General features: G+C 40.3%; 1 protein-coding gene across 1 annotated transcript in view; it reads right to left on the bottom strand.

The window, feature by feature from the left end:
• The window catches only part of LOC110850906, a 43,058-nt gene that overhangs the window by 5,810 nt on the left and 24,438 nt on the right, over positions 1 to 12,810 (bottom strand). Inside the window, exons 7-13 of the mRNA XM_022098508.2 lie at positions 12,236 to 12,267; positions 10,574 to 10,660; positions 8,418 to 8,479; positions 7,706 to 7,898; positions 4,734 to 4,837; positions 4,044 to 4,168; positions 1,399 to 1,773 (exon numbers count right to left, since the gene is read on the bottom strand). Of these exons, the coding sequence (XP_021954200.2) occupies positions 1,399 to 1,773; positions 4,044 to 4,168; positions 4,734 to 4,837; positions 7,706 to 7,898; positions 8,418 to 8,479; positions 10,574 to 10,660; positions 12,236 to 12,267 (978 nt within the window). The remainder of the gene's footprint in view (positions 1 to 1,398; positions 1,774 to 4,043; positions 4,169 to 4,733; positions 4,838 to 7,705; positions 7,899 to 8,417; positions 8,480 to 10,573; positions 10,661 to 12,235; positions 12,268 to 12,810) is intronic.

Below are 12,810 nucleotides of genomic sequence, written 5' to 3'. Positions count from 1 at the left end.
CCACTTGAAGTCTGACAAAGAGGGGTAAGTATTGTAAGTTGGGAATGTGTGGGAGTAGATGATGAAATGGAAGCAAATAATACATGGAAATTTAAATGATCTCCAGCAAACCAATTTGGTCTCATTACAACACACCCACTCAACAATCCATCCTTCCAGAAATCGTACCCATTTTCCATCCCATCTTTTAAGTATAAATGTGTGTAACGTGATTTCTTGGGTTGCATTAAACATGTGGAAATGGAAATATGATGCAAAATTCAGTTGAGCTCATAGTTCTAAAATAATAATAATCTTGAACCCATTCCTCTCTCAACTCTGTCTGGTATACATACATTCAAGTGGAGGAGAAAGCGAATGGAATTTGTGCTGCGGGAGGATTTATAGCTTAATTCTCACAGTTAAAAATGAATTGTTGGAATTGGGAAGAGTATAATTTAGTGAGAGTTGGTTCGTTGGTGGAGAGAAGGAGAAGAAGTGTGTTTTACACTCACTTTCCCTCTCCGAGCTACACAAGAAGTAGTGAAAGCAGAGTGAATCAGAGAGGAGAAAGCAGCAGCAGGAGCAAGCCTTCCATCCACTCTGCCTTCCATCCGTGTGGATGATGGAGGTTGAGCTCAAGTGGGCAACGGAAATAAGTGAACAATAAGTGGATCAAGAGAAAGTCTGCTGAAATTCGCCATAATTTTATAATTCAGTGGAGATGGAAGTATGGACGTCAGCCACTTTTCTATTCCATCCTCATCTCTGTAGTAGCCCTCTCTCTCTTTTGTCTATGTGTGTAATCTGTAGCAACAGAGTATCAATTTTCTCTCATTCTGTCCAACTGTGAGTTTCCAGTAATCCCTTAATGAGAATATTATTATGAAGCTTAGCTTATGAAACGTCCGTTGAAAAGGAGGAAATAACTTTTTCAAATTGCTGTCGGAGGCACTACTCATTAACGGAAATATTCATTTACACTTATTTAAATCAAACATTATAATTATGGAGATTCTTACTTGATGAAAAGCTCACAGGAGACGAGAAGGAGAGAAAGTTGTTTCTTGCGCGATAAGAATTAATATAGAATTAACAGAGTCAAATGCACAGTTATATTGGATAAGTGCTTTGTCAATGGTCAAAAGTGATTTACATAAAGCCTTCAATCATGTCATAATTCACTCTTTCCTGAAGAGAAAGCCTACATAGTGAGAAACGCAAAATCTGCAACACTGAATCTCCTGTGTACATACATATTTATGTAACATGCCATTAGCAGAACTCGGAGAAAGACGGCTACACAACGTCAGCCCAAATCCCATCGAGGGAATTAAATGAATAGATGGAATTACACAAATGAATATGGCTATGCTTGGCTTTGCTTGGTTTGAAACATAACGTGAGAGATTGACTTACGTGGAAAATCCATTTGAATTTATGATGGTCCACTTCGTCCTCGTCCGCACATGGGGAGGAGTAATTGGACGAAATGAAGATGACCAACGTGTCATTCCTCTCCGGCACGAGGTCATACAAAATACAGCCACACTCGCACCCAGGCGTCAGGGTCACGTTCTCCAGCTGGAGTTGGTGTAGGCTGTGGCGATGTTGGGAGTGGGAGTGGTGGTGATAGTGGTGGTTATTTTCCCCCGACATGGAACCACCTCCATCGGCATTGTCTTCCCTGGAGACCAGGCCGACCCCACCTTCACTCTCCGTATCCACATACAGGATGGGAGTGGGGCAGGTGGGAATTGCGCTATCACAGCCTCGTTCTTCGATTGACTCGCCCTGTGTGTACAGAACAAGAGACATGTTTCAAACTAAATTATGTACATCGAGGCAACGCACACTTTTCTATACATCCGCCAAAACCCTCAACAAAGTGAAACTACAAATGAGGTTGGAAATAATGGGACATTTTGTAGTATGTCTGCAACACACAAATGAGTAAGGATGATCACAGTAGCATGCATATATCTGTGCATACGTGTATTCGGAACCTTTTACGGGGACAATCACGTCATGCAGCCGCAGCAATAATATTTGTTCTAATGCCCACTTTATGATGAAACACGGAATCAAGGAAATTGCACAATTAATTCTCATCTCACTACGCTCCTCTTCATTACTCGTACTCGAAAGTCGTCTGTGATAATTTTCCCTCGTTCAGTAACAATTAAATTCACACGAGGTGCTGCGGTGGTGGTTGTGTGACATTAATTTTCTCTCCCCCTCTCATCTTCGTACGTAGCACAACTAACGACTCTGGTAATTATCATGATAACGTTTTTAACTCTTTGCAGCTGCTCCAGCCAGTTCTTTGTGAGGCAAAAGTTCAAAAGTTGGTGAAAACTATCCTTTATATTATTCCTTATCCAACTGTGAGAAGATTACTTTTTACATGGCTATCTCACTTATGTGCGTCATTCAAAATAGACTGATTTATGTGTATTTTCTCTCTTCAGCAGGATAGCAACAGGAAATGATGCTCCTATGTGCTACGCTTTGGCTGCTCAGTTGTGCTCATCGTCATCATCATCATCATCCAATCTCAGGTTAAATGACAAAATTACACAACCACAAAATGGAATCATACGCTTAATTTTGGCTAGAAAAGCATGTTAAAAGTTGTCGTATCTAGTAATCCAGTTGGATGCCAATTTTGATAAATACAGGGAAACAAACTTTGTGTATGGGGTTCTTTTATCCATTTTCCGCAGGGAGAAAGTTGTTTTGTATACAAAAAAGTTTTTTGTCAAGCCAATAAACAATCTAAATTGATAGCCACATACGTGCAGGCAGGACTTCAAAAAGATCACTTGGGTGAGTATGTAGAAGAAAACAATAAGTTTAATTTATGAACACAAGTTAAGTGGAAGGGAAAAAATTACCAAAAATATATCATTTACGTACTTCCCCTAAGAAAAAACTACTGGTTCTGAATATTGTTGTGTAAATAACTGCATAGCTCTCAAGTCAACAAGTGCAAGCAATTTATATAATTTCAAAGTAAATTATTACGAAAATTTCCCAATTTATTGGTTCTGCTCAATTGAGATGTTTCATTTCGCTACTGAAACCAGACATGCTTTGGTAGCTAAGTCATTTTATTCTGATTTTTAGTGGAATAAATATATTCATGACTTTTTTGTGGTCTCATTTTGAAAACCGAGATTCAGTCCCCATCTTATAATTTGTGTGCGTCATCAACGCTTCTCCAATTTCACAGATTTTCATTCCACGAACCATCCTGGTGGGTGACTGAGGAGTGAAGATGATTTTCTTCCCCTTTCTCTTTGCACTTGTATTACTTGCATTATCTCAATTTTTACAACGAGGGGATTGTGTACTCGTGTTGAGTGACAAAATAATATCGGTAAAACCCAACAGAGTTGTTAACTGATCTTAGAAAAATATGATTCATTCACTTCTTGTTCAATCTCTTCTCACTTTTCTCTCATCCATCCGCCCCTTCATTCCACTCTCTCCTCCAGCTCTACATTTCCTACGTATTCCCCTCTGAGATGAAAATTATACATGCACGGTAGTCTCTTCCCTCACATACTTTCCACTTTTATGCAGCTCACTCACTACTGTTCAGCACTTCTTCTGCCGGATTGTGGCATGTCGAGCGGAGTGGAATCACCCTCGGCGGATCGCGGAGATGATGCGAGCTTAAGTTACTTTCACCCGCTTCTCCTGCTTCATAAACGGACGAGATGATGATGATTATGACCAAAGGTTAAATTTCTGTCTGGCTTCATACTTTAAACTTTCTACTCAACACGAGCAATACATATTTTAATGACTTGCTCGTACATATAGATTTCATTACGTTACACAACACTGTGCCTCTCGACATGGTAAAAATTGAGTTATAATTGTGGATCCGGTGCCAACTATCCGTTAAGTGTTTCTCACACTGCGAGATACACGGGACTGGTGCTGTTTTAGCACGGTTGACAAAATTTATATTGCACTTTATCCAGGCAATAAAACCGATGAGTGTAAAACTAAAATGGAAAATGAGCCGTGATTCGTTTTCATTTTTTACTTACGTGACAAAAGTTAGCACCAGCAGATGGAGGCGGATTGTCACAGAAGCGATAGCGATACTGCCGCCCGTCGGGACCGCAGCTGACCGTGCATGGTGTCCACACGCTCCAAGCCCCCCACCCGCCATCTATGTACGTATTACGGTCGCAATTATTAGTAATTATTCAATTAAGTTTGGCATCATCATAATAATTAGAATCGATCCATGGGCAATTAATGTTGACATACATACGTACGTGCATGTACTTACGTGCAAATGGACACGTTGGACATGATAATAGGGGAATTTAAACTCAGACCATGCTGTTTCTCATGTTTAAGGAGAAGGGGAAGTGAATCTAATATATAACGCTTATCTGAAATCGACCCATTATATTGAAAATGGGTCATGATTTCCTACCCAGTGGAGAAAGTCAATTTGAATTTGCTGGATACAAGAAATTCTCTCATCATCACGAGTTGAGCACATATTTGTACAAACAAAATACGTACACATATTTTGATTTGATTTGACTTCACTGTGGTTTAATCAAAATCAGCAAGTCTGTAAAATTAGGGGAAATCATTTCTGCTGACTCGAGCGGATGACTGGAGGATACATTCCAATTTATTTCTTGGTAAATGGTATTCGTAGGGTCGGGAGGCATTAAATCATTAATCGATAAATACAATAATTCCGTATCAAAATTAACCTGCAAGTTGTAGGGGAGGGTTGGTGGGAATGCACTTCTCCACCACAATGGCCACACTGTCATCCACAGCCGTGTTGATGTATTGGAAGCAAAAGCGGAGAAACCTGTAACCAGAAACCATGCGGATGAGTTAAGGGCAGATAACGCCATAAATTTCCATTTCGCTGACTGGTGATCATGGCCATTGTCTTTCCGCATTGGTAAATTGGAGGCATTTTCCATTCCGTGTATGTATAAATAGATAGTAGATTGAGGAGAATCCTGATACGAGCATCGGGACCTAGAGCACTATTTTTCTGGACAAAATGTGCAATAAAACTGAACACGTATTGATTCCATTTGATGTGACCAACCAGAAAATGCCACTTTAACTCGAGTCTCAATTCTCATTACAAACGCGTGAATTTCACGGCACCGGAACAACAATAAGTCTCTGAATCTATCCGAGAAGAGTGGTCGTTTGACATGGAATTTTGCAAAAACTAGGCTCATTTCACGGTGGTGCGAATTTACAGCAGTCAATGCCTCAAGGCTATTTCGAGACGACAGACGTCACCTACTACATGCCCCGAAGAGGACGATGTATGTTTGGCTGAAAGAGTTTTTATTTTGCTTGCTTCCAAGCCGTCCTGAAAAAGAGTAATTGAACCGTATCCTGCATATCCCAACTCTGCCGGCGATATATGGCTCACTGCGAAGTACGGGTATAGCTGAAAATAAAAGAATCTAATCCCTTTTTAAGTGGTGAAAGTAGAGCAGTGTGCAATCCGGTTATTTCATCTGGGATGTGATGAAAAAAAGAACAAGTTCGCTCGCCCAATAGTCCAACTCTCGTTTCTTCGATCTATCTTGTTTGAGGAGAAGGAGGAGGGAGAACAAGTCCACTTTCTCTCTCTTAATCCCAGCTGGGCCGAGTTATGATTTTCAGCAGGAATGAAACAACTTTATACAAGAGCTAAATCCACTTCTGTAATAGGAATCATCAAATGATTTTACGCTATTTTTACAATACACCCCACAGCAGCAGGTTTGAGCAGACAAGGGTTAAATCTGAGACAAGGATAAAAGTGGACACATCTCAGACCAAGAAACAATGGGGAAAGTGAATTTCGACATTGCATCCCTTATGAAATCTCGAATTTCATGTCAACTCGAGTTCAGGAGGAGGAACATATGCGGGGCTAACGCCACTGACTGAGGGTTCTCTTTTTGGTGGTTTTGGGTGAAATGGGCGCAGCAAGAGAAACATTTATGTCCCAAGGAGAAAGACTTGTAGATTTGCAGATGGATCTCTTCACTTATAAATTGGAGATGTGTGCCACACAAGAGTTCATAAAACTGGGTTTACGCCTCCCAGCTCACTTTCACTTATACGATTTTTTGCTCAATTTACCTCGCCTGGCAATAAATATCCTTTCCACCACCCTTCGCCCTCTTCACACTGATTCTGTCTGCCTTCACTCAAGAAGAGAAGGCACCCACGAGAACATTTTATTACAAAACCGCATATCCATTCCTACCATCAGAGAGACGCAGCACATCCATCTACTAACTCACTCCTTCGTAGCAGTGCTATTTGGCAGAGCTGAGCACGCCGCCTTTCACCCACGAGTTAGAAAAATATAGCGCACTTCTTCCTCTCAAATCCCTTCTTTCAATCTCAGACTTTCTCAGTTTGATTAAAATATAAACGATATTTAACACAAATAGCTTAAGCTAATAAATCCATGACATGCACTTTTGCCGACGTCAAGTACAACATTGACAGGCCTGCAGATCTTCTTCGATTTCCTCAATAAGGTGGCTGAGGGAAAGTGGCAGGGACATAGTTGCAGATAGCGATATATGGACATTAAACTGTGTCATTTCATCAAAAGGGGTCACCAAAGCTGTGGTTTTATTGACTTAAATTTCTAACCCAACCAGAATTTTCAATTACTTTTCTACTCTTGTCCTATTTCCCTCTCACGTAACGATCCTCTTGCCAGACTTTCTCCGTGTGCGGTGGGTAATAGCTCATATAATAAATGGCGTTGCTGACTATTCCTTCAATGGTGCATGCAGTCACCCAACCGGATCCTTATGTTCGCACTCTCCTGCTCCTCTTACTAATACCGTATCAGCCCTGGTTTGGCAGGCAGAGGCGAATGGAGAGGCTTACTTCCGTCTCATTTCAAATGCACAAATAAGGAACTGGAGAAAATGACTGGCTGACTATTACAGAAAATGTAGTTGTGTGTCACTAACACCCCGTTCCCAACTAGCCTTCCAGGTTTCATCCAGCCGTGAAATTCATTTTCAGTTGACTTTCCAACTAACGTGCTTTGAATAATAAGCGAAAGAAAGCAACACCCAGTCCACCTTCCAAAGTCATCGTCACCATCATCACGAATTCCAGGAAAAGAAAGATGACGAGAGTTTCCTCAAGAGTTATAAAATTAAATTTCGTCCCGTTATGCAAAAATTCTAATCAGTATCATGCAGTGGAGATCCACTAATTCAACCAATACCTGTCGTAGTGGTGTCTAAATATGTGCAGGGTGAACGAGATCAAGGCCTGAAGTAGTATGCAAAACGTAGTATGGCTCTTTTCCCAACCAAAACTATTTCCAGTACAACCAGTGCGTTGTAGAAAGTCGTACAGATCTGTGAAGCTCAAGTTGTACAGATCGTATGTCGTGGTGCATCGGCAAGTGTCAGTGAATTTGTAGGGTGAAGATGGATGTTTGAGGGTTATTGAAAGGAACCAGGTTAACTGCGGGTCGTCTCATGTATTTACAAGTGCTTTGACAGAGTGGATCACATTTCAAGATTTGTGATTTCCTCTGAAGAGTTCTAGCATTTCGTCCACTCAGCAGCGGTAGTGGTGGCAAGGTCGGTTGAACAATACTGTTCGGCGAGTGAATAAGGAATCCTAGTAGCTTTTAAGAAGGGAGGACTACGTATACAAGTTGGTGCCTTGTTTGACTCACCGTTGTGGGAAGAGATTGCATCTGAACGTGACAACTCTGGAGTTGGGTTGAATTTTATGTTCCGCAATATAGCTCAATCGGCTGGGGACGAGGGCACTGGGCACGGAGAGGGTTTCATGACCGTACACGCGAATCTTGTCTTTTCCAGGTAGAATGCAACTGCTGGGATGGGACACAATGGCCCGGATGGAACCTGATGGTACAGTGGAAGAGAACACAGAATTATAACCATTGCTAATATTTGCGGTAACAGCTTAAATCTCAACTCTTTCTTATATAAACTATGCATTAATACATAAAAAAACCCCTTCACACCCACTTTCTAACAAGGCATGGAAAACTCCAAGGAACTTAAAGTATAGTTGTTTGTATGATTTGACCAAAATAATTAACTATCACATTGTCGTATCTGTTTATTATATGTAATTGGCATATAATATGAGATGAATATATAATTATTTCGTTTAGGGAGCAAATGGAGTTTTAAACGGAGAAGGTTAAAAGATATAAAGATAGATTATATTATAATACATAATGTAATTCGTTGTTCATAATTTTTTGACTCATAGGGGGATCACGTATTTTTTGCCTGTGCAGAGTGTGAACGAGCTCTTCCTGCTGTATGTACTCAATTAATACGAGTAAAATGTTATTATTATTAATAATATGTAAGATTATATAATAATAAAAATAAGCCTCAATTTAAACGAACCTCGACAAGGCATCACAGTCGGCTTGCTCACGTTGATGGAGAACTGAGAGCCCCACTCCACCCTGAAAAGAGAGAAAGTGGAAACATGGAAAATGACAACTTGATCCGAATCTACATCTCCAATGGTTTGGTTATATGAGCCATAGGAATAAATGTCTTTGACATTCAAATAACTCTCTCTCCCTTCTCCCTGCAAAGACTGATCAGTTTCTGTCAAAGTCACTCTGGCGTAGCGTCGTAGGCAGGGGACAGATTTTCCTTAATATGTAAGTAGCCTGCTGCATATATCACCAGTACCAGTAGCACATACGTACTCCTCCATGCCCACTTTGCAGACATCGCTCCAACCAAGTTCTCAATTGATGTAATTGTTACGTTGGCATTTGCACGTGGACATATGTAATTCCTCAAATTTTTTTTCGCCAGACTAACTTTGACGATAAATGCGCAGGTAGGATTTTGAAATCTCTGTCCGTCCTCTTCTTCTTCTCCGTCCATTGTTATGAGCATGCACATTATTATGAAATGGACGGACGCTGCTGAAATCCTGACTTTGGAGTTTAACCACGTAGCACACTTCTTATGTAGGATTGAAGCAACCAACAATAACCTAAGCTCGACCGCTACTTCAATAATGTTGAGTGTTCTCTCGCTCTCTCTCTGACCGTCTGTATTCAAATATGGTTATACTGAACGGGGTACGTGAGCTAGAAGTAAATGATATTCAATCAGATATGAGAATTTTATGTGTTAGCTCACTGTGTATTTTATTTTATGAATTACGGCCATCGCCCATTTTCTCCACTGGAGTCGTTCCTCAAGTAAAACCAAGATTCCGATATTAGCATATGTACGACCAGTTTCAGGGTGGACTTTAAACATTGGGAGAGAATAATTATTTACCCATTAAAACTATTCTAATCTGGTTATAATGTTGTCCAAAGTGTATCCGATCGGCATAAGGTTTAGGAACTGGACGAACGGAAAGGTATGCTTTCTATCGGTTTGTTCTACTGTTAGTCCTACGTATTCGCAAAAGGAACACTGGGGAACTTTGATACATATGTTTACTTGACCATTTTTACTTTCTCCATTGAATTGTAATGTGAATTTATGCACTGAAAGTAAATACTTAATGACTTGGTGGCTGCTGTTTGCGGGTCCGAGTTGAACTCAGAGCAATATTTATGCGCCTGGATCTAGTTCTGTGAAGGTATTGAACCACTGCTACATAAATATACTCCCATTCGACATAAGCTCTCTCAAGGAGTCGACGTTGTTAATGCAAACGGTTGTGGTCTAGTTTGGTAATCGCTGCTTGGAATTTTGTTCTGCTTTCGTTTTTAAGAGAGTGAACCGTTCTTTTCATGAACAGAATGTGGATTGCTGATTAGCGTATATGGTAGGCAGACACGAAGCATTTGCTGGTGTTGTCCTGTGCTGGACAGTCGTTTTGGTGGGTACATGTGCATGTGGTGGCTTGTTGTTCCGATACTTCTGTCAACCTGCCAACAAGCTGGATTACTCGATAGGGCTGAAAGTGGCTATAATCTGGGGGAACAGTGCCCTTGCCAATCATGACGTATAACGATGAACAGTGTTTTGGGAATGTTCAGATATATTGCGACATGGCCTCCACCAGAGTTTTTTTTCAGCAAAAGCAACACCAATGATTCTGAAATATAAAATCGGATCTGAACTTCACTACTGCTCATGGAAAAGCCGAGTGTGGGTGTTGTGCTAGGAGCATGAAATCTCTCCTAAACCTTCTTTACTAGCAATAAGCTATTGTTAGTTTTTAGTGTAAGTGGTTTGGTTGGGTGTAACTTTTCCTCGTTGTGTTCACCATAAAACGAGCCACCGCAATTCAGATCATATCTGCTCAGCCTGGAATCACTGAACTCGCCTCCTCTCCCCGTGGCGGGGAAAGGCAGAGTGAAAGTAATAAGGCATTATTACAACACGACCACGCTGGTACGAGTGAATGTACGTACACTTGTAGCACTGCGACGACTATGTATGAAGTACTGGTTGGTTTCTTGGTTAGCGACTACTTGGCCATTTGTACATGTCTGGTTATGACACGGGAGTAATTAAGATGGTGCAAGAAAATTCACACGCAACTGGAAAAAGAGAGAAGCTTACTCTCTACTTACCGGATAGGTCGACTTTTTGCGATAACAGTTCTCGTTGACTTTTCCCTCATTTGGACTCGGTATGTGGCGTTGCGGGCCCACAAATGGCTGGAAAAAGTGAATAAACATTTGATTTTGCGCCACTCTTGCTTACCAAAGAATGTATCCATGCAACTTTCATATCCAATTTCACTTTAATAGGAAGCACAACTCTTCCTTAATTCTTTCTTTCTCTTTGTTAATTCTTTGCCACAAGACGATGTCACAAAGCAAAGTTTGAGAAGGACCGAGTAACTGAGGAGTCCTGAGCTACAGATTGGTATGAGCTAGACACGACAACCCTATTTGCACCTTTGGGAGGCACACGTGTACTTGACCTTGTTGCTGCAGCATGGGTGTATTTCCAGTTTCTGCGAAACAGCCATGAATCTAGTAGCAAAGGTGCATGTACGGATGGTTTTTTTATAGTTTACCAGTCTGAGATTGGGTTTAAGTAGTTCATCCTCACTTGTTCGTAATCGAAACAATTTGAAGTTGCAAAGTATGATAAGAATCGACTCCATTGATGAGGTGAATGACCCAGAAATTATGATACGAAAACCCAAACTAATTCATCATATCCTTTTTCTACTCAACTTTTTCTTTGCTTAACTTTATTTTTAAAGAGTGTATTTGAAACTTGGCAAGAAGTTCTATCCAGAGAAAGCCAGAAGAATTGAGGGGATGGAAGAAACTACACGTAAAGAATCCGATCGAAGTATTATCAATGAATGAAACATATGCTCGAATATGTAAAATAAATGAGATGATAAAAAGCTAACCAGATTCAATCAACTGTGGTCTTGTATTGTTTTCAATTATTTGCAGAGGCTGCTGGTCATCATTAAAGCTTCCAAGCTAGTACAGGATTGGGAGCAGAAGAGGAAGATTTCGACGACTTAAAGAATATGCATACTGGAATATGCATACTGGATGTTGCAACTAACTACCCGCAGCACGGGCTTCATGAGGACTCGTGGGATAAATATACTAAAAACGACAGCTCCCAAACATTCCAAGTTTGTGATATAGCGAACACGATATTTGAATACAAGAAACCCAACAATATGAAGGCTGCTGCAGAAAAGTTCGGCGTGAGTATGATGGCCAGACAACGCTCAAATGCAGGAAAAAATCCTGCGCCTTCCACGTTTGAAGACATTTGCATCTTTGTGACCAAGCTCGCCCCTACGGGAAAACGAGACGGATGTTTCTAAAACGTGATGGGATTACCTGTAATAAGAACCAGGCAAAACAAAGACAACAATGCAAAATATGAACGAAATGTTCGTCATTGGTGTTTATCAAAACGATTGTAGAATATGGATGAATTTGCTTCTCCTGTCAGTCAAAATAATATTTGTGTCATTCTTTCTCACCATTACGCAGGGCAAACCAACTATTGCAAGATTGAAACAAGATCCGACTGCAGCCAAAGCTACCATTACAGAACTGGAGAAGAAGGTGAGCAAGTTCTAATTTCATACTTTCCCTTTACTCTTCCTTCGTCCAATTTCATCATTAAATGTTAATTCTTTCAGGCACTAAACTGGCAATTAAGTCAGTAATCTTTCCCGTTAACTTTGTGACAACAAGGTGACATATTTGCATTATTAAATACCCAATAAATTATTAAATACTTACCATTCCACACTCATGGTAACATGGCCCTCTCTCTGTAATTATCATAAAAGTGAGAAAAGTGTAATATCGTCGTTGAATATGTATTCGTACGTAAATCCAAAACTTTAGCATTGCATAATATCTACTTTAGTACTGGAGATGTGTCCGTATTCAATGCTTAAGTTTTGGATTTGGGTCCGAATGCATATTCAATGACGATATAAAACATTACAGCATCCTTGCGATGGAGATTTGTTATGTTGGGATAAGCTAAGTCCTTGTAAAATGGCATAATCTTGTCATACGCTATTATTGTTTCACATTACACGCATTTCTGGATCATAATTTGTATCACAACAAATGAGTGATCACAATTGTACGACTAATTAATCATAATTAGTAGTACTTTATTTTTGCCGAGAGCACCTGATGCTACGGAGAAGGGAAATTCAACACTTGAAAATTGATTTCAAAAGTCAATACAAAACGAAACTGGATACGAAACCTCTGAAGACAACTGCTAAACCCGACCGGAAAAAAGTAAAAGATTCTATTTTAGCCTTCGTATTGTACTCTTTAAAACAATGGGCGTTTGG

The sequence above is a fragment of the Folsomia candida genome, unplaced genomic scaffold (genome assembly GCF_002217175.1).
Source record: "Folsomia candida strain VU population unplaced genomic scaffold, ASM221717v1 Fcan01_Sc006, whole genome shotgun sequence".
Taxonomy (NCBI): domain Eukaryota; kingdom Metazoa; phylum Arthropoda; class Collembola; order Entomobryomorpha; family Isotomidae; genus Folsomia; species Folsomia candida.
Note: the sequence above shows the minus strand (reverse complement) of the source record. Positions and strands in the feature narration are given on the sequence as shown.